Source organism: Euphorbia lathyris, chromosome 6 (assembly GCF_963576675.1).
Source record: "Euphorbia lathyris chromosome 6, ddEupLath1.1, whole genome shotgun sequence".
Classification (NCBI taxonomy): domain Eukaryota; kingdom Viridiplantae; phylum Streptophyta; class Magnoliopsida; order Malpighiales; family Euphorbiaceae; genus Euphorbia; species Euphorbia lathyris.
Window position 1 is genome coordinate 60063620 of NC_088915.1, and position 19130 is coordinate 60082749.

The 19130-nt window shown below is 33.8% G+C and overlaps 2 protein-coding genes and 1 non-coding gene across 3 annotated transcripts; 2 read left to right on the plus strand and 1 right to left on the minus strand.

Moving 5' to 3' along the window:
* The first annotated feature begins 102 nt into the window (after positions 1-102).
* On the plus strand, positions 103-6593 carry LOC136233705 (uncharacterized). The gene is made up of 2 exons (XM_066023415.1): positions 103-1567; positions 6315-6593. The coding sequence occupies exons 1-2, from the start codon at positions 103-105 to the stop codon at positions 6353-6355; spliced, it is 1506 nt and encodes a 501-aa protein (XP_065879487.1). The 3' UTR covers positions 6356-6593.
* Positions 6594-7483: 890 nt separating this feature from the next.
* On the minus strand, positions 7484-11015 carry LOC136234007 (nucleobase-ascorbate transporter 2). The gene is made up of 13 exons (XM_066023754.1): positions 10680-11015; positions 10492-10589; positions 10204-10380; positions 9610-9710; positions 9426-9501; positions 9267-9326; positions 8959-9143; positions 8752-8848; positions 8531-8676; positions 8351-8442; positions 8178-8255; positions 7948-8108; positions 7484-7859 (listed from the first exon to the last, which is right to left on the minus strand). Exons 1-13 carry the CDS (start codon positions 10771-10773, stop codon positions 7647-7649), a joined length of 1578 nt encoding a protein of 525 aa, XP_065879826.1. The 5' UTR covers positions 10774-11015; the 3' UTR covers positions 7484-7646.
* Positions 11016-16704: 5689 nt separating this feature from the next.
* On the plus strand, positions 16705-16785 carry TRNAL-AAG (transfer RNA leucine (anticodon AAG)). The gene has a single exon. It is a non-coding gene; the product is annotated as a tRNA-Leu (tRNA).
* The last annotated feature ends 2345 nt before the right edge of the window (positions 16786-19130 follow it).

Sequence of the window (19130 nt, forward strand, 5' to 3'; positions counted from 1 at the left end):
TAGGTAATCTAATATGATTCTTTGTATTTCTTGTGTTGCACACTTGACATTCATGCATCTCATATATCTACATATAATTATAATTGTGTCTTTATCATATAGATGCATCCGAGACGACCGCGTGGCCGACCGCCTCTAAATAGAGGTAGAGGTAGAGGTAGAGATGAGGAAAGAAGCGAGTTAGGATGGGGTCTTGAGGGCATAGGGGATAGTGAAGCTTCTGATGCTAGAGTTCCACCCATTAACCAACCTCAAAGACAACAACAACCATTGCCTCCACGTCGACCTGTTAATCTTCCAGCTGAACAACCTGCACCATATGTGGCTCCACAAGCTGCAATGCCACAAGTAGTACAACTTGAACCCCGAGCTTTAGTTGAAGCTTTTGTTACCATGATGGAAACACGGGAAGCACATAGAAGGCCCAGTGAACTGATTGAGGATGCCAAAAATTGTGGGGCATTTGATTTCAAAGGTACCATTGACTCTGAGGAAGCTGATAATTGGTTAAATGCTACAGAAAAAGCCTTTAGTACTATGCAGTTACGGGATGAGGATAAAGTCAGGGTTGTGTTTGGTTTATTACATGGACCAGCAGATGCATGGTTAACTCGAGTCAGGGGTTTGTATCCTGAAGGTTTGAATTGGGGAGTTTTCAAACGTGAATTCATGAGAGAATATCTGACTGAAACATTCCAGAAAGCGAAGAGAAATGAGTTCTTTAATTTGAAACAGGGGACTTTGGCTGTGAAAGAGTATGTGGACAAGTTCGATGATTTATACCGTTATGCTAGTCAGTGGTTTCCTACTGAGGAAGTGAAATGTGAGAGATTTAAGGATGGATTGAGTGCATTTTATCAGAATGAGCTGAGTTTATACGAGGGTGTACATTATCGTGGTTGGGTAGAGAAAGCATTACAGAAAGAAAAGTTAAAGGGGAAGTTAGAATCAGAGACTAGTCAAAAGCAGTCAGAGGAGGTTGGGAGATCAAAGTTTGCTAGAGGAGGACCATCTCAGTTTCGGGGTAGTCAGATACAAAGTCAGGCTTCAAGAGGAGCATTTGTGAATCGTAGTACTTTTCGAGCACCTGATACTTTTAGCCAAGCTTCACACAGTCCTTCAATTGCTAGTAGTGGTAATGTTTTAAAGTGTAGTCAGTGTGGGCAATTTCATTCAGGTGAATGCAGAAAGAGAACATTACAGTGTTTTCAGTGTGGCGGAAGTGGTCACTTAAGGAGGGATTGTCCTTCATGGAGGACAACTGAACCACAAAGACGAATTGTTTGTTATGAGTGTGGTGAGGAAGGACATGTACGTACTAGATGTCCTAAACTGAATAGAGCTGGAAGGGGTAGAGGATTACAGACTGACAGAGGAAGTAGAGGTAATTTGTTTGGGAGAGGAAATAATCGGGGTAATGGTAGAGGTAATAACATGGGAAGAGGAGCTGGTAATACTTCTCAAGGAGCTAGGAATCAGGGTAATCAGTCAGATAGAGCTGCAACTCAACCTCGAGCTTTTGCTATGACTCCACAAGAAGCTGTTGCATCTGCAGAAGTTATCACTGGTACGATTTCTTTATTTGGAAAAGATGCTTATCTGCTTATTGATCCTGGTGCTACACATTCTTTTGTGTCTCCATTATTTATGTCTGATATAATTTGGGAGTCAAAACTTATGCCAGAACATTTAACTGTTAGCATGCCTATGGGAGAATCTTTAGTATGTACACATGTATATCCTAATTGTGAGGTGAAGTTAGGGGAGTCTTTTATACATGTGAATTTGATACCTTTGATGGTGCAAACATTTGATGTCATCTTAGGCATGGATTCCTTATCTAAATATCAAGCAATGGTAGATTGTTCGAAAAAGAAAGTTAATCTAGTATTAGCTAGTGGAGAGGGATATGTGTTTCATGGTGAGAGAGGTGTACGTAGAAGTATAGTCACAGTTATGACAGCTATGAAAATGCTAAGGAAAGGATGTGACGCTTTCTTGGCATATGTGGTAGATAGTAATAAAGAATCTCCCAAATTGGAAGATGTGCCAATTGTGAATGAGTATCCAGATGTCTTTCCGGATGAAATACCAGGGTTACCACCAGTAAGAGAAGTAGAGTTTGCAATTGATTTGCAGCCTGGTACCGCTCCTATATCACTTGCACCATATAGAATGGCACCAGCAGAAATGAAAGAATTGAAAGTGCAGTTGCAGGAGTTATTAGATAAGGGGTATATTCGACCTAGTGTATCACCATAGGGAGCTCCAGTTTTGTTTGTAAAAAAGAAGGATGGTACAATGCGGTTATGCATTGATTATCGTCAACTGAACAAGGTTACTATTCGTAACAAGTATCCATTACCTAGAATTGACGATTTGTTTGATCAATTGCAAGGAGCAACCATATTTTCAAAAATTGACTTGAGAACTGGGTATCATCAATTGAAGGTCAGAGAAGAGGATGTTCAGAAAACAGCTTTTAGAACTCGATACGGGCATTATGAATTTTTGGTTATGCCATTTGGATTAACTAATGCACCTGCTGCTTTTATGGACCTTATGAATAGGATTTTTAAACCTTACTTAGATACATTTGTGATTGTGTTTATCGATGATATTCTTGTGTATTCTAAGGATAAGGAAAATCACAGTAAGCATTTGAGAACAGTTTTGCATATTCTAAGGGAGAAACAATTGTATGCAAAATTTAGCAAATGTGAGTTTTGGCTTGATGAAATGATGTTTTTAGGTCATGTGGTATCAGCTAGGGGAATTTTAGTTGATCCTAAGAAAGTTGAAGCTGTAGCTAAATGGGAAGCACCGTCGAATGTACATGAAGTACGTAGTTTCCTAGGATTAGCGGGTTATTGCAGAAGATTTGTGAAAGGATTCTCACTTATAGCTTGTCCGATGACACGATTACTGCGGAAGGGTGTTAAATTTGAGTGGACACCTGAATGTCAAGAAAGTTTTGATATATTAAAGACAAGACTTATCAGTGCTCCTGTGTTAGCACTACCTGTAGTGGGTGAAGGTTATACAGTGTACAGTGATGCATCAAAGCAAGGTCTCGGGATTGTATTGATGCAGAATGATAATGTTATTGCTTATGCGTCACGACAATTAAGGCCACACGAATTGAATTACCCGACACATGATCTTGAATTAGCTGCCGTGGTGTTTGCTTTAAAGATTTGGAGACATTATCTTTATGGTGAAAAGTGTCTAATATTCACTGACCATAAAAGTCTGAAATACATAATGACACAGAAGGAATTGAATTTGAGGCAAAGAAGATGGCTTGAGTTATTGAAAGACTATGACCTGACTATTGAATGCCATCCTGGTAAAGCTAATGTTGTAGCTGATGCTTTGAGTCGCAAGAACGTTGGAAGTTTGAGTTATAAACAATCAGTGAGAATGTCTTTATTGCTTGATATGAGAGCTTTGAATGTTGAACTGGTTTGTGGAGATGAGGCAGTATTATGTGCAATGTTGAAGGTGAGACCAATTCTTCGAGACAGAATTAAAGAAGCTCAAAATCAAGATGAATTTTTAGAATAAATCAGAAAAGACGTGAGCGAGGGGAAGAAGATTGAATATAAAGTAACAGAAGATGGCATGTTAATGTTTGGAGACAGAATGTGTGTTCCGAATGTTCACGATATCAAGAAGGAGATATTAGAAGAAGCTCATGATTCGTCATATGCAATGCACCCTGGGAGTACTAAAATGTACAGAAATCTTCGAGAGCATTTCTGGTGGAAAGGAATGAAAAGGGAAATAGCTGAATATGTGGGTAGATGTTTAAGTTGCCAACAAGTCAAAGCAGAACATCAACGACCTGCTGGTACTTTACAACCACTTCCTATTCCTGAATGGAAGTGGGAACATATTACAATGGATTTTGTCAGTGGATTACCTCGTACACAATATGGTAATGATTCTATATGGGTAATTGTGGATAGATTAACAAAATCATCCCACTTTCTTCCGATGAAAGTGACTTTTTCTTTAGAGAAGCTGGCACAGTTGTATATCAAGGAGATTGTTAGACTTCATGGTGTACCAGTTTCTATTGTTTCTGACAGGGATCCTCGCTTTACATCAAGGTTTTGGCCTAGTTTTCAGGATGCATTAGGCACAAGATTGAATTTCAGTACAGCTTTCCATCCACAGACTGACGGTCAGAGTGAGCGTACCATTCAAACTTTGGAAGATATGCTGAGAGCTAGCATTTTGAATTTTCAAAGTAGTTGGGATGTACATTTGCCTTTAATGGAGTTTGCATATAATAACAGTTATCAATCTAGTATTGATATGGCACCTTATGAAGCCTTATATGGAAGAAGATGTAGAACTCCATTATGTTGGTCTGAAGTAGGCGAGAGACAGTTATTAGGGCCTGAGATAGTGCAGTTGACAACAGAAAAGGTGCAAATCATACAACAGAAGTTAAAAGAAGCACAAGACAGACAAAAGAGCTATGCAGATCTGAAACGGAGACCAATTGAATATGATGTGGGAGACAGAGTATTTCTGAAAGTATCACCGTGGAAGGGTTTACTTCGATTTGGCAAGAAAGGGAAGTTGAGTCCTAGATTCATTGGTCCATATGAAGTTGTGGAAAGAGTTGGGCCAGTTGCATATCGATTACGATTGCCTCAGAATCTCTCTAATATACATGATGTATTCCATGTTTCAATGCTAAGGAGGTATAGGAGTGATCCGAATCACATTATTCAAGAGCAGCCAATTGAATTATCTGAAGACTTGTCCTATAAAGAAGAACTAGTAGCTATCTTAGCTAGAGAACAGAAAGTCCTCAGGAACAAAACCATACCACTTGTTAAAATTATGTGGCACAGACACTCTCGTGAGGAAGCAACCTGGGAAAGAGAGGAGGATATGAGACAACAATATCCCCATTTATTCACCTAGACGGGTAAGTACAATTTCGTGGACGAAATTTCTTAAGGTGGGGAGGACTGTCACGTCCGTGTCTAAATTTCTAGAATTTATATCTAGATATTAATATATATGATAATTATGGGGTATGTGATTTTTATTTGGTGTTATAGGAAAAATTTGGAGTTAATTCGATGAGTTTAGGTGTAAATTAAAAGTTTAGGGTAAGTATTAAAAGATTATATAAAGATGGAGGACCAAAAGAGATATTTGACAAATTTGGGATATAAATCCCAAATGTTCCAGACTCTCGACATCATCGTCTTTTCCTTCCTTTTCTTCTCTGTTTCTTTTTCTTTTAATCGTTCTTCGACCGTTTCTCTACCGTTTCTTTGATTTGCGGAGATTCGACCGTCCAAATCACTTGAAACTTAAACTATAGCATCCTTAGGCATAGATCTAAATCCTAACCGAAGAGTTTCTGAATTTCGGAAGTGTTTGGAGGGGAAACGTCTTAGACTGATTTAGCGGAGAATTGAACGGGTGTATTTTCTTCAATTCATAGCTAAGGTAAGTCACTATCAACTATATAGATATATATATATATATATATATATATATATATATATATATATATATATATATATATATATATATATATATATATATATATATATATATATAATCAAAGAATTCCCAGAACTTGATATTTTAGGGTTATGCTGGAATTTTGTAAAATTGAGGTTTTTCACAATCTTGCGAAATTATAGTTCAAATGAACTATTGACTATGTTTAAATATGAATTACAGCTTTTACTAGGTTATATTGATTTGAGGTTTCGTTGGTTGATTAATTTTGGAATTTTATTTGATTAACGATTGATATTTTGGAGAATTGAACACTTGTGAACTTGATTATGATCAAGTGAAGTATATACATATATACATATATGTTTTTGGTTTCAATCTATATATATATGGAATTCAATGTTTGGTATCCATTGAGAGTAGTCCGGTATGGTGGATTTAATTTTAAAGACCATATTTAGTGAGAAATATGGCCTGTGTACACAGTCTGAAGACCTATTGGGTATGGCAGTGAAGTGTTGGGTAAGACCATATGGGATAGGCAATGTTAAGAGACGTCTCATACATGTTTTGAATTGTGATTTGAATTATCAGGGGATGAACTCAAGAATGGATACAAGATTATATATTTTGGTTTAATACATTGATCCTATTATGAACTTTAGTTTTGAGTATATTTTACAAGGTTTTGATTAAATCCTTTATAAATGTATATATAAGTAGTTATGTTAAGTAAAGTTGATTTCTATAGCTAATAGTTTCTCATTGAGATTTTTGTCTCATGTTTTTCAAATGTTTTTAATGTTTTGTTTTAGGCGAAGAAGTGCAAGGTACCGAGAGGGGTACTCGATCCTAGGGCGAGGTTCGGTTACAGCTACGAGGTGCAAGTCGTCTCTAGGGTATTGCATCCATTTTGTTCATGTACATATATGTGGATAGTATACGGACACTTGAAGAACTTGTTTTTGGCAGTGTCCTTTTGTTTGGTTTGTACTGTCTACATGTAGATATATATATAATTAGCTGAAGTTGAGAATTTGTGGAATACTGTGATATGGGTTATGAGTAAGTCATAACTTGTCTATATAGGTGATGCTGGAAAATCAGATTCGTACTTGAATCTTGTGATGCATTTTTCGACCAGATATAGGCCGAGTCTGTCATGGAGTCCTAAATGAAAGTTCTTTATTATTATCTTACGTTTCCAGGGGTTTTTGAATCGTCTTAATCGGACTCCGTATGAAAAAGTTATGCTGGAAATGACATATGTTGGTCATTTGAGCTTAACATTAGAATTTGGTTTTTGCTTGATTTTTCTCCTTATTTGAGAGATACTGCTACTGGTTTATATAATATCTGATCTTATTTTAGGTCGGGTTTGACAGAAATTCTGTCCAACCTAAAAAACAAACTCAAAGTTGATAATTAAGATCAGAACTGGTCTCTTAAACAACCTTCTCTGTTTATTTTGAACCAGCCTCTTGATATTAATTATCTTGTTTCTGTGCTTAATAAAGTTGTGCAAACAAAGCGAGAAAATTTATAAAAGCTTAAAATTACCTGATAGTTCCATTCACCCTTTTGAACTAATATTATCTAGCAAGCGACCAACAAAAATCTCTAACTTTATAACTGTTATTCTACTTTTCACTACACTAGCATTTAGGGAAACACCAATTGCATAAACACAAATGCAAGGATATAGCAAAATAGAATAAACAAACATAATAACTAACGGATAATTCCAAATAGGTCCTCTAACTTTTGAATCTTTGTTTATATGCGATGAAGTGTTGAGTTTTGTGACTTAATGCACTGTTTTTTGTTTGAAAGTCATAGTATCTGATTTTCTATTTTGTAAGCAGATTTCTGTCATGTAGTTGTTTAGCCCTGAATAATATTATGAGCTTTCCCTTTTATATCTCATCTATGTTCCTCACTCTAATACTAGCTTCTCGTTACTAATATTGCTGAAAGCAGGAGATGATGAAATCAAATAAATTATAACCAACCCGAAATAGCGAGTCATTATAATACAAAAAACATTTCCCTCTTCCTCACTTCAGCTGCATTCACCATACCAATCCTTATATGGAAATGATGTTTTTCCTCTAACAACCTTTTCTCTGATAACAAAACCCCGTTCTTCATGACGGCGGGAAGAACCGATTAAGATTGAAAGGAAGAGTATAGAATTCTTCATTCCTACTGTCTCCCTTGAATGTCCTGAACTTAACCCACCATGGCATTCCTCTATCTCTAGCACTATCTTTGTATTCAAGTGTATTATCCAAGAACACAGCAACAATCAATGCAACAGTTGGTGATGAGAAGAATATGGTATTCAAGAAATCATTGAACTGCATATCAAAAACACCATAGAGATGATCAAATTAGTGCCAGATGATCAAAACAGCAACTGAAACAAGTAGTTTTTGAAAAAATTACCCATCCAGCTCTTGTATGTGCAGGACCATGAAAGGCCTTGGATGTGTATTCTCTGAAGTATTCAGGGATAGATAAGCCAAGAAACAAAGCTACACCAGTGATGAATAGGTTCCTCATTGAGTTCATATTTGTGAATTGCAAAAATGACAATCCCACAGAAGCTGTAAAAACCATAGCAAAATTAGTAATGAAAAACACAGATGAAGATAATAGAGGGCAACAACACTCACCAACAAGACCAAATAGAACACAATAAGCCGCGGCAAAAATAGGGAAAGGTATTGATGCAAATAAAGCTCCAAATTTTCCTGCAGAAAGTTCAGATGCAACAAACAAAGGTGAGATCTTTAAGAGAATAAATTGAAGAATTACACTATGTCATTGCATTATTGCATTCGCTCACCTAACATTGAGAAGAAAATCATAAAACCAGCTGAGATTTGGATAACCCTGCGGCTGCCAACACGAGTACTTCCAAGCAGGCCGATGTTTTCTCTGTTTAATTTCTCAATTATTAGTCCAAACTTCCGGAATATGAACCAACAATGAATAAATGTGAAGGATATTAATCTCAAATACTTACACAGAGACAGTTGAGCCACTTAATGTTCCAAAGAGTCCGTTGAGAAGGATCCCTATGCCCTGCCAGCCAATACCACGACTAAGAACATGCGCAGGAGGCGGAGTGGCACTTGCTAGACGCGAAGCAGCCTTATATGCTCCAGTTGACTACAAGTATGAATAAGCTTTAGTTTTACTTACTTGAATTAAGGATGAATAAGCTTAATAGATATCTACAAGTACCTCAATTAATGAGACTATAACAGCAGCCATCATTCCAAAACAATGACCAGCATCAAAAGTAGGAGCACCCCACTGAAGAGGATAAGGAATCTTTATCCTAAATGCAAAATGTATGTCAAGAGTTAGCCATTGACAAGATTGAATTCAATTTTAAATTCTGTCACAGTTTTCCTATATCTAAATGTTGAAGCAGATTGAGTTACAAACCATGGAGCGGATGAAATGAGATAGGCCTTGTCGGTTCGACAATTAACTTGGGTAAGCTCCGGTCGATGTTTGTAGGCACCACTGGCTGTCAAAAGGTGTGAATATGCCCATATCACTGTAATTGATATAATCAGAGCAAACCGTTCCAGTATTGGTAGTTGTTTCAGCTGAAAGTTCTTCAAGTACTATCAAAAAACAAAACCGAATTTGATCAGAATTAGAAAGATATGTTCTTTCTACATAAACTTATTGACCATTTTGATAAATGGAGAGCAACCAATTGAAAGAAGGGAATAATTGTAAAATACCTGGGAGAAGGCCACGAATAGGATAAGCATGGGAATGCCAATTTCCACACAATGTCCAACCTGACATTACATTCATGAATGAGAATTTAAAACCCTAGCTGGAATAACAGTCTTGAGAAATTGAGGCAAAGGAATAAAAAAGCAGTGAACTTTACTTACCACAGGGAAGCCTCTATCAAATAGACCAAAGCCCACTAATGAAATAACAGGAACCATTCCAAGTGGACTAAAAAACCTGAAAAGGGTTTATAAAAATAAGCTTTAATAAATAAGAATTTATAAGAAAAAGACATTTTTTCTGTAATATGAGACTAAAAAACACTAGTGAGACAGACAGCAGTACCTGGAGCAAATGGCCCACAACTGACTGTACCCCAAAATTATTTGTATGCTTGATGATACTATTAGAGCACCTTGCACTGCTCTCATGGTGCTAAGAAATCTCTGCATTATTATGAAACCCTTATTACTTACTCCAATTGGAAAAATACCAATGTTTAGGAATCGAAAATTTATAACACGAAAGCACGATTTACAAAACAAACAACCTACATGATTATCAATTTTATTGCATTTATACAAATGGCGCCCCACCATAACCTATTTTGAGACCCCCAAATATACATGTTAACACGAAACACGATTTACAAAGACAAACGAACGGACATGATTATCAATTTTATTACATTATACAAATGGCACCCCGCCAAAACCCATTTGAGACCCCTAAATATACATGTACAATGTTTCACTATTAAGTAGCAATGAAAAGTGATTAAGCATGTGGGACACACATACATTGACCATAAAAAGCTCTCGATTTTGTCACCAATGGAATACAACTTTACTGATGAAATAAAGCAAATGTAATGTGAATGGGAAGATGAAGATGAAGAAAAACAAAGCCCTAAGATAGGAGAGAAAAATTGAGACTAACCACGTGAGTGTCCTGTATGCTCAGCAATGAAGGGTCATGAATTATTGATATGATAGGGACCATAAATGCATAAGATCCACCAATCACTGTTGGCAACCGAGTTCCAAACAGTGTCTGAATCAATGTATTTATCCCTTCCACAAATAATAGAGTCTGTACTACTCTTATTTTGTCACCCTGTAATGTAATCATCCAACCAAACACAAGAACAAAAAAAAAAGGAGTTCTTTAACTTTTCATTATCAGCAATGTTTCCAAAATTAGGATAAAATTAGTAAATAGACTCACATGATCACCACCCATTAATGGAACAAGAAATGAAGGAATCATAACAGCAGTTCCTAATGCCAAAATGTAATGCTGGAAACCCAAAGCAATAGCTTCTCCTGCTCTCACATCACATAAGTTCAAAATTAGTACTATAAAGTTGAATACTTTACCAAAACCAGAAAATCAAATTGGAAAAATAGGCATACCCCAAGATGGATTAGAGTCAATACAGTATTCTAAACCTTGAAGTTGATCCATTGGGGGATGAGTTATCTCTTCCGGCTTTACAGCTTCCGCCATTGCTTACCTCTCTAAAAATCAAATGGATATCTACTAATGAATCAAATGAAATGAATGAATCCCCCCTATCAAGGTCTGTGCTTGATGAAATAAAGCAATGGGAATTTTTATCGAACCAATGAGAAAAGAAAGATAAAGGAAAAAGCTTTAAAGAGGGTAAGACAGAGTATGAATCGAGAGAGAAAGAAAGGGGTGAAAGAAATAGGCACTCGCAGCCCACTAAGGTCGCCTTTGTAGAGAGTTTTTATCTTTCTCTTTTTTTGATTTGGAAAAATATAGTATACTATATAGAGTTTCCGTTAACTTTTTTTATATTTCCTAAACTGCCCTTTAACGAGCTGCCAAACTGAATATTACCGTTGGTTTACTGCCTCCACTGTTTTTATAATAAATTCCGGTTCTTTATTTCTTTACCATTTCAGGGGAAATTGATTAAATAGACGAAGAAGAATATGTTTAAATTTTACGTTAAAAGAAGTAAATATGAGATCTCATTACCATTTACTTTGTTTACCGTTTCAGTCCAAAAAAAGCAAGTAGGGTTGTGGTTATTTGTAAGAATAAATGGTTGAATTTGCAATTTAATATCTATACTATACATTAATTTGGAATTGACCAATTCAACTTTTTTTTTTTTTATTACATTGGGAGAGTCCTGGGATACATCTTAGCATCCCGCCTTTATTTGGAAGGTGGTTTCACTTTCGCCATGCTATTGTCCGTTTTTTTTCGCTTATTTGTTGGAATAGTTTCATATTTACCCCTAAAAATTTAGTCAACTCAGTTGATAAATAGATTTATTAGTCAAATACATAAGTTTCATAAAAAAAACTTACGTTCAAAAGTTTTGTAACATCCCAAAAACTGTAATAGATGAATCTTCCCACATTTATATATGTTTTCATAATTGAATACATATATCATTGACATTGGAATTTTCATATACATAATGTGATTAATCGGCAATTAGTACGTCGTTAAGATGTAACGATTGGTTAATTGAGTTAAGACTTAAATGAATGAATGTATATGTCCTTAATTGATTAAATGACACATTTGAAGGGCTGAATTGAAGGTTTGTGAGCAAGCACCCCACTAAGCATGATGTGTTACCCAATAGTAAGACAAATTATATCTCTTCACTTTTAAAAGGATGTACACAACTCAATTCTTATTATTTCCAGCAAAAAATTCGACCATAGCTTCAGCAAACCTTCATCTTACATACCCTAAACCTCTTCAAAGAAAACACTTCCAATTTCTTCCATTTTCAAGCCAAACAAGTCAAGTTAGGAAGCATACTAGGTGATAGACATAAATTGAAGGTTAGTATGTTGTTTTAGCATCTTTTCTATGAGTTTAAGATTCTGAAATACCTAGGTATGATGATAGGATTTATTGAGTAGACATTTCACCTCTTGCCAACAGATTTTTACAGGTTAGGTGTAGTTCTTCTTGTTTAGGGTCGTAACGGCAGTGTCAGTGTTAGAATTATGGTTAGAACTTTGGTATTGCGATTGTAATATAATGATATTTGGATAAATTGGAGACTCCTAAGTATTGATTATGATCTTTCTATTTCACGCCTGATGCCGATTGAGGTCGTTTAGGGCCGGGTGTGACAGTCAGTCCATTCTCGCCTAGGTATTTTGGAGTATTTTGATGTACTTTTGTTTTGTAAATCCTCTATGTAGGATAATGACTTAAACATGTATTGTAAATTATAAACGCTTTCTCTTATGTATAATATGTAAAGTTTATATGAAATTGAAGTTTATATGATTGAGACTTGAAAGCATGTCTGTAACTGATGTTGTGTGAGATATTATGTGATCATAGTAAAGAGTTACAAGTTTAATACCAAATTATCATTTAAGAGAAATAGCTTAATTAAACATCATGGATAAACTGTGATAATTAAGGTTTCACAAACTCTTAGAATGTCTGAGATAAGATAGAAAAATGGTCAAAGAGTGTAGGAAACTGATAACCCGGCTTTGATGTCTAAATCAACGATAAGCATGGAAACTGAATAGTACCTAAACTTAGGTGAACAATATGAATGAATTGAATGTTGGATTAAAATCCACAATGTGGGCTTTAAATGTATAATATAGTAAATTGAAAATTGCACAGAAATTCATGTTTTAAAAACTATTTACAACTATATCAAGTTATAATTTTGGATTATGTCAAACTAGTAAAATTAGTACTTTTAATATATTTAAGGATTAAAATTTATAAATTAGAAGTCTAGAATATATTTTCTAGGGTTTGTGATTTATGAATTGGAGTGTAAAATTTTTAAATTATGGTTTAAAATCATAATATATAGAGAATAATGACATATTAAGAATTAAGTTTGGTGATATGACTTAGTTGTAATTTTGTATTTAATTATGGTATTCATGTATTTGACCCGTAAATGGAAAATTATGGGTTATCATATATTTGTTTGTTAAATGATTTAATTTAGTTTATGGACATAAGACATATATAATGTGTATGGACTTATTTCTGTATAGATATCCAGTTGTAATATAGTAATTCTATGATGGGCTGAGTAATAATTACAACTATTAGGTTTTCTTTATAAATAGAAGGTTATGGTTCCTCGAGCATTAGTATTCTAAATCTTCAGCCTCCCATCAAGTGTATATGTGCTAGTTGCTTTTAGCTCTAGAAGACCAATCAACCTAAGACGTCTCTAGGTCAGTTGCTCAGTTGCTCAGACATTTACAATGAAATTTAGTTCACAGATACTATGACTGAGTGCAATTGTGAATGTAATCTGGGTCGTCTGGAGAACCAGGAATGATTGTTTGTTTGAAAATGTTAATCTGAATATCCATGCCTCTCTTAGACTATTATGGAGACAGATCAGGCAAACGGATTGGGTGGGGAAAGGGTAGTGTTTGGAACTGTATCGTGGAAAGACAGATTCTCCAATCATTTGATCTTCAGCCTCGGCTACAGAAGGCTCCTCGTCTAATCTCTGTTCGTTGGCAACTGCCGCCCCGAGGTTGGGTTAAAGCAAACACCGACGCCTCGGTTGTCAGCTCGACCACTGGATGTGGTGGAATATTCAGAAATCATCAGGGAATCGTGGAAAGACAGATTCTCCAATCACTTGATCTTCAGCCTCGGCTACAGAAGGCTCCTCGTCTAATCTCTGTTCATTGGCAACTGCCGCCCCGAGGTTGGGTTAAAGCAAACATCGACGCCTCGGTTGTCAGCTCGACCACTAGATGTGGTGGAATATTCAGAAATCATCAGGGAAGAGGGCTTGGGGAGTTCGCTTTTCCTTCGAACTCGCTTTTCCCGCATATGGCTGAGCTCGAAGCAGCGATGGCAGCTATTAAACACGCAGACGCACGAGGATGGCACAGTCTTTGGTTGGAAAGTGATTCTGTGGACGTGGTAAATACATTGAAGTTGAAGACTCGCCTGGTCCCTTGGCATTTAAGAACGGAGTGGTCGATCTGCCTCCGGATCCTGCAGCATATGCAATTCACAGCTTCGCATATATATCGCGAGGGAAACCAAGTGGCGGACCATCTTGCCAACCACGGCCGCGTCAGCACTGATAACCATTGGTGGGATTCGCCTCCGAAATTCTGTCAGCTTTTAATTAGGGACAACGCTTGGGGACGAGCTTGTTTCCATTTTAATTAATTTCGTGCTTTTCTTTAGTTTACTCTTGTATGAACATTTTCTTTTTTTTCTTTAATAAAATGGGTTGGGATAAGAGTTTATAGGGGGTGCCAACATAGTTGGAATGTCCTATCTTTTATCCCCCCACACTTCCAATAAAAAAAAACCTAAGACGTCTCTGATTCTTTTCAATCCGTTGCGCTATGGATTCAGGTAAGCTTCCGTTTTAAATCTTGTGGTTTGTGGATCTAATTCCAATAAGTAATTCCAACAAGTAGTATCAGAGCTACTCATGATAGATTCATTGAGATTTTATTTTACTTCGATGAAAAAATTTTCTTTTGGTTTTCGCTAACTTTATTCCAAGGATTTAGAAATCAATATTAATTGATTAAGAGACATTAAGTTGAATATCAATATTCTTTTAAAGTTTGTTTTCTTATGTTTTAGTTTATTAATATTTTTAGTACATCGTGTTTTTTTTCTAAATATGGAAAAATCTTATGGTCTTGCTCTTGTATCAAGTTTTTTACTTATATTGTGGATTTAGAATTGTTTATGGTATTTATTTTTATTTTTGAGGTTTTAAACATTGATCTAGAGACTTTAATTTGATGAATTATTCAAACTTTTCAGTTGATTTGTTTTATTACAAATCAGAAGTTTAGATATTAATGTCTCTTGTATTTTTTTTAAATCACAAAAGTTTCATAGTTTTAGATTTTTTTGAAGTTTTTGTGTTTTAATATTTCGGTTAAATTAATATTTTGGTTACAATTTTTTTTTTTGTAAAAATTTCGTTATTTATTACCTTACATTAATATTTTGGTCATAAATTTTTGTAATAACTTTGGTATTTATTATCTTACATTAATGTTTTGGTTATAAATTTTTGTAATAAATTTGGTATTTATTAGCTTATATTAATGTTTTGGTTATAAATTTTTGTAATAACTTTGGTATTTATTTTCTTACACTAATGGTTTGGTTATAAATTTTAATAATAACTTCAGTATTTATTTCATGATCGTGTAGGACGTTGCGTTTATCGTTTTTCCTAATTCTTTGGCTTCATTTTATTCTTTATTCTTTTTGTATTATGACATTTATTTACTATTTTAATAAATTTGGTTCGGGGCTTTTTTGGGTCTGTTGTGGGGGTGCCAACATAGCTGGGATGTTCACCGCTTACCCTTCCTCGCTAACCAATCTTTAATAAAAAAAACTTCAGTATTTATTTCCTTACATTAAATTTGTCATTAAATATTCAAACAAAAATTTATACGAAGTTATTTTTTAAAATAATCTTTTTGTGTAAATTTAAATTATTTTAAAAACAAAAATTTATTATCATTATATGCAAATGATATATAATTAAGAAAATATTAAAATGTTAAATTTCTGTATAAAAATTTAATTGACATTGCGCGAGAACAGTACTAATTGTATATTAAACTTTGTACGTTACATGGACCCAATTGACACAACCATATTATACACGTGATAAATCCATGATTCACTATCAGAAAGTGTTTTGGATGCTTTTTTGGTGATCTATGTATGGTTCAATTGATATTTGTTTTTTTTGATACTTTTGCAGAATAAAAATATAAAACTTCGTATACAATTTTCATAAATTTTTTTTTGGGATTAATGGATACTCAAAACTTTCTTCCATAATTTTGAAATGAAAAAATTCCAATAATCAAAAGTCAATAACCAAAAAAATGTCAACTTGAAAATAAAAAGTGAATGTTTTTATATGAGTCGGGTACAATTTATTTATTCTATGAATTGTGATAATAATTTATTGAAATTTTTTCAAAAATAATTAGGACACATTTTCTTATACCGAAAATCACGATATACTAATTAAGGCTGGTTTGAATGGTTACAGATCTCAAGTCGTTTAAGTTAGAATTCGAGTTCAAGTCTCGACATACTTAGAAAGTTTTCATTAGAAAAGAATCCATCTAAAAATGTTTAACGAGTCTCGAACCGAAAAATTGAACAAACTATATAAAAAAATCATGACATATGAATAATTTTTTGAAATTTAAAAAATCCACTTCACCTCGAAATTTTTTTTTTTAATTTGAGTTACACTGTTGGGCAACTGTGAACAAACAAAAGAAAAGCGAAATAGCTGTGGGAAGGAAATCCCCAATTTTTAAAAAAATCCACTTCACCTCAATTACTTAATATACGTCGCGTTCACACACCATTATATTGATTGATTGTCTTTAAATATAGCACAATGTAATAGCATTTATCAAAGTTGAGATGGCCGAGTTGGTCTAAGGCGCCAGATTAAGGTTCTGGTCCGAAAGGGCGTGGGTTCAAATCCCACTCTCAACATTCTATTTTTATTTCCCCCCATAATACATACTTGTATAGCGCAATTACAGTTCTGTCCTTTTCTATTTTTATTTTTCCCCATACTTGTATAGCGCAGTTACAGTTCTGTCCTTTTCGTTTTTGTAATTGATAACACAAATTCCTAGCCACTTTTTCTTCTCCAATAACAAACTTAACTCCTCTTTTTGTCCTCTTTATCTTATTTCTTTCATCAACAATACAATCTACAATTTCTAAAAAGCAATATAGAAAATCACCCTTTCTTTTCCTTTCTTTTTTTCGTTAATTAATAATAATTTTACTTTATTTTTAGTTAGATTATGGATCATTTAGTTTACTTAAGTGACTCGAATTGATTGGATCACATGACGATGAAATAAATAAATAATATATTAATTATATATATTGTTAGTGATATTTAACAAATAACGCTAATTTCAATATTATCACGTGTGGGTTGGGTGTGAACGTGCCAGAGAGGTTAATTCTCAATTACTATGAACAGTTATGTTTATAAAAGATGCGCGTGAAAACTTAAAATCTAATTAAAGCGATTGACGAATGACACTGGGATTGAAAACGTCTCTCTTTAGGTTCCTAGCTTTGGTATAGAAGTTTTGCTAGATAATTTAGAGAAATTATCACGAGTGAAATAAATGGAATCAAAATGCAAAATTGACACGATGATTTTAGAAAAAATTGACACGATGATTTTAGAAAAAATTTGATTTTATTGATGAAAAATAGTTTGATTACAAACACTAAAATGAAAGCAAGAAATTACAATTGAAATTATTTCTATACAAAATATAGCTAAATCAATTGTAGAATTGAGTATAAACAAATTAACAATAGAGATGGAAATTAAAATGTAGAATTAAAATAACAATAACAAAATCGAAATTGAAATGAAAATAACAAACTTGAAGCAAAAAATTGGCTATTTTGACAAGACCTTGAGTTGCAATCCATTTCAGATTAACGAGCAAAATGAGAGACTTGAACAATTGGTAAAGAGCGGGGCTGACTTTGTCTTTTAGGTTTCGAGAATAATGACTAGAAATTGAACGAGTAAGGCATTGTTCTTTTTGACTTAATTTCAGCATAAGTAAAACTCTGTTCTTTATCGCTGAAAAAAACTGAACTGAATTGAATTGAACTGAACTGAACTGAATGCTACTGAATACTGAACTGAACTGAATTTAACTGAATGCTACTGAACTTAACTGAATGCTACCGAACCTAACCGAACTTAACAATAATGATGATATTAGACTTTAAAATAATTTTAATGATAATATTGGACATTAATAAACCTATAATAATAATAATAATAATGGTTCTAATAAATTTAATAATATCAATAATAAATAAATATATTATTAAAGATAAAACTAAATTGAATATCAAATAAAAGCTCGGGTTGATAAAATCTTGGCTCGATAAAAGCCTATAAAATTAAATAAAAATGAGTCTAATTTAAATTAAAAATACAAATTACATACAAACACAAATTTACATATAATTTAAAGCCTATGAAATTAAATACAAATTTTCATATGAATATAAACTCTTAACTTTTTATTCTAATTAAGGGTTAAAGTGCAAACATAACGTTTTGGGTCAGGAGTAATTTTACCCCTAACGTCTAAAATGGTGCAATTTTATCGCTAACATTGATAAATTCGGTAAATTTTAGAAATAATTCATAATATGGATGCAATTCCTAATTTTTAAATATGGATGCATACTTTATTTTTAATTTTTTTATTAAACGATATATACTTTAATAAACTATCATTTCTTGACTTTTATCTAATTTATAGATAATGATAAAGTATAAATAGTAATAATAATAATAAATAATGATAAATTATAGATAAATAATAATAATAATTATAATAATAATATAATAAATAATGATAAATTACTGAATGATGAAACTGAATGCTAAAACTGGATGCTGAAACTGAATACTGAACTGAACTGAACTGAATTGAACTGAACTGAATTGAATTGAACTGAAATGAATTGAACTAAGAACAGGGCCTAAGTTCAGTTCAGTTCAGTTCAGCATCATTCAGTTCAGTTAAGTTAAGTTAAGTTAAGTTCAATGAATTATTTGGTGTAGTTAAGTTAAGTTCAGTTCAGTTCAGTAGCATTCAGTTCAGTTAAGTTCAGTTAAGTTAAGTTAATTTAATTTAATTTAATTTCAGTAAAAAAGAACAGGGCCTAACTTAATTGGGAGATAGGGCACAACTAGATTTTTTGGTAAAAGAATGTGTTTTGGATTCGAAGAATGGCTCGTAAAATGAATTTTTGAAGCCGGATTGAAGTAAAACGAA

Coding starts and splice junctions, on each gene's coding strand:
- LOC136233705 (XM_066023415.1), top strand. CDS start 103: ATGCATCCGAGACGACCGCGTGGCCGACCGCCTCTAAATAGAGGTAGA. Junction 1,568..6,314: donor ATCTGCAGAAGTTATCACTG/GTACGATTTCTT, acceptor GTTTTGTTTTAG/GCGAAGAAGTGCAAGGTACC.
- LOC136234007 (XM_066023754.1), bottom strand. CDS start 10,773: ATGGCGGAAGCTGTAAAGCCGGAAGAGATAACTCATCCCCCAATGGAT. Junction 9,327..9,425: donor TTGATAGAGGCTTCCCTGTG/GTAAGTAAAGTT, acceptor ATGTAATGTCAG/GTTGGACATTGTGTGGAAAT. Junction 7,860..7,947: donor CACATACAAGAGCTGGATGG/GTAATTTTTTCA, acceptor TTTGATATGCAG/TTCAATGATTTCTTGAATAC.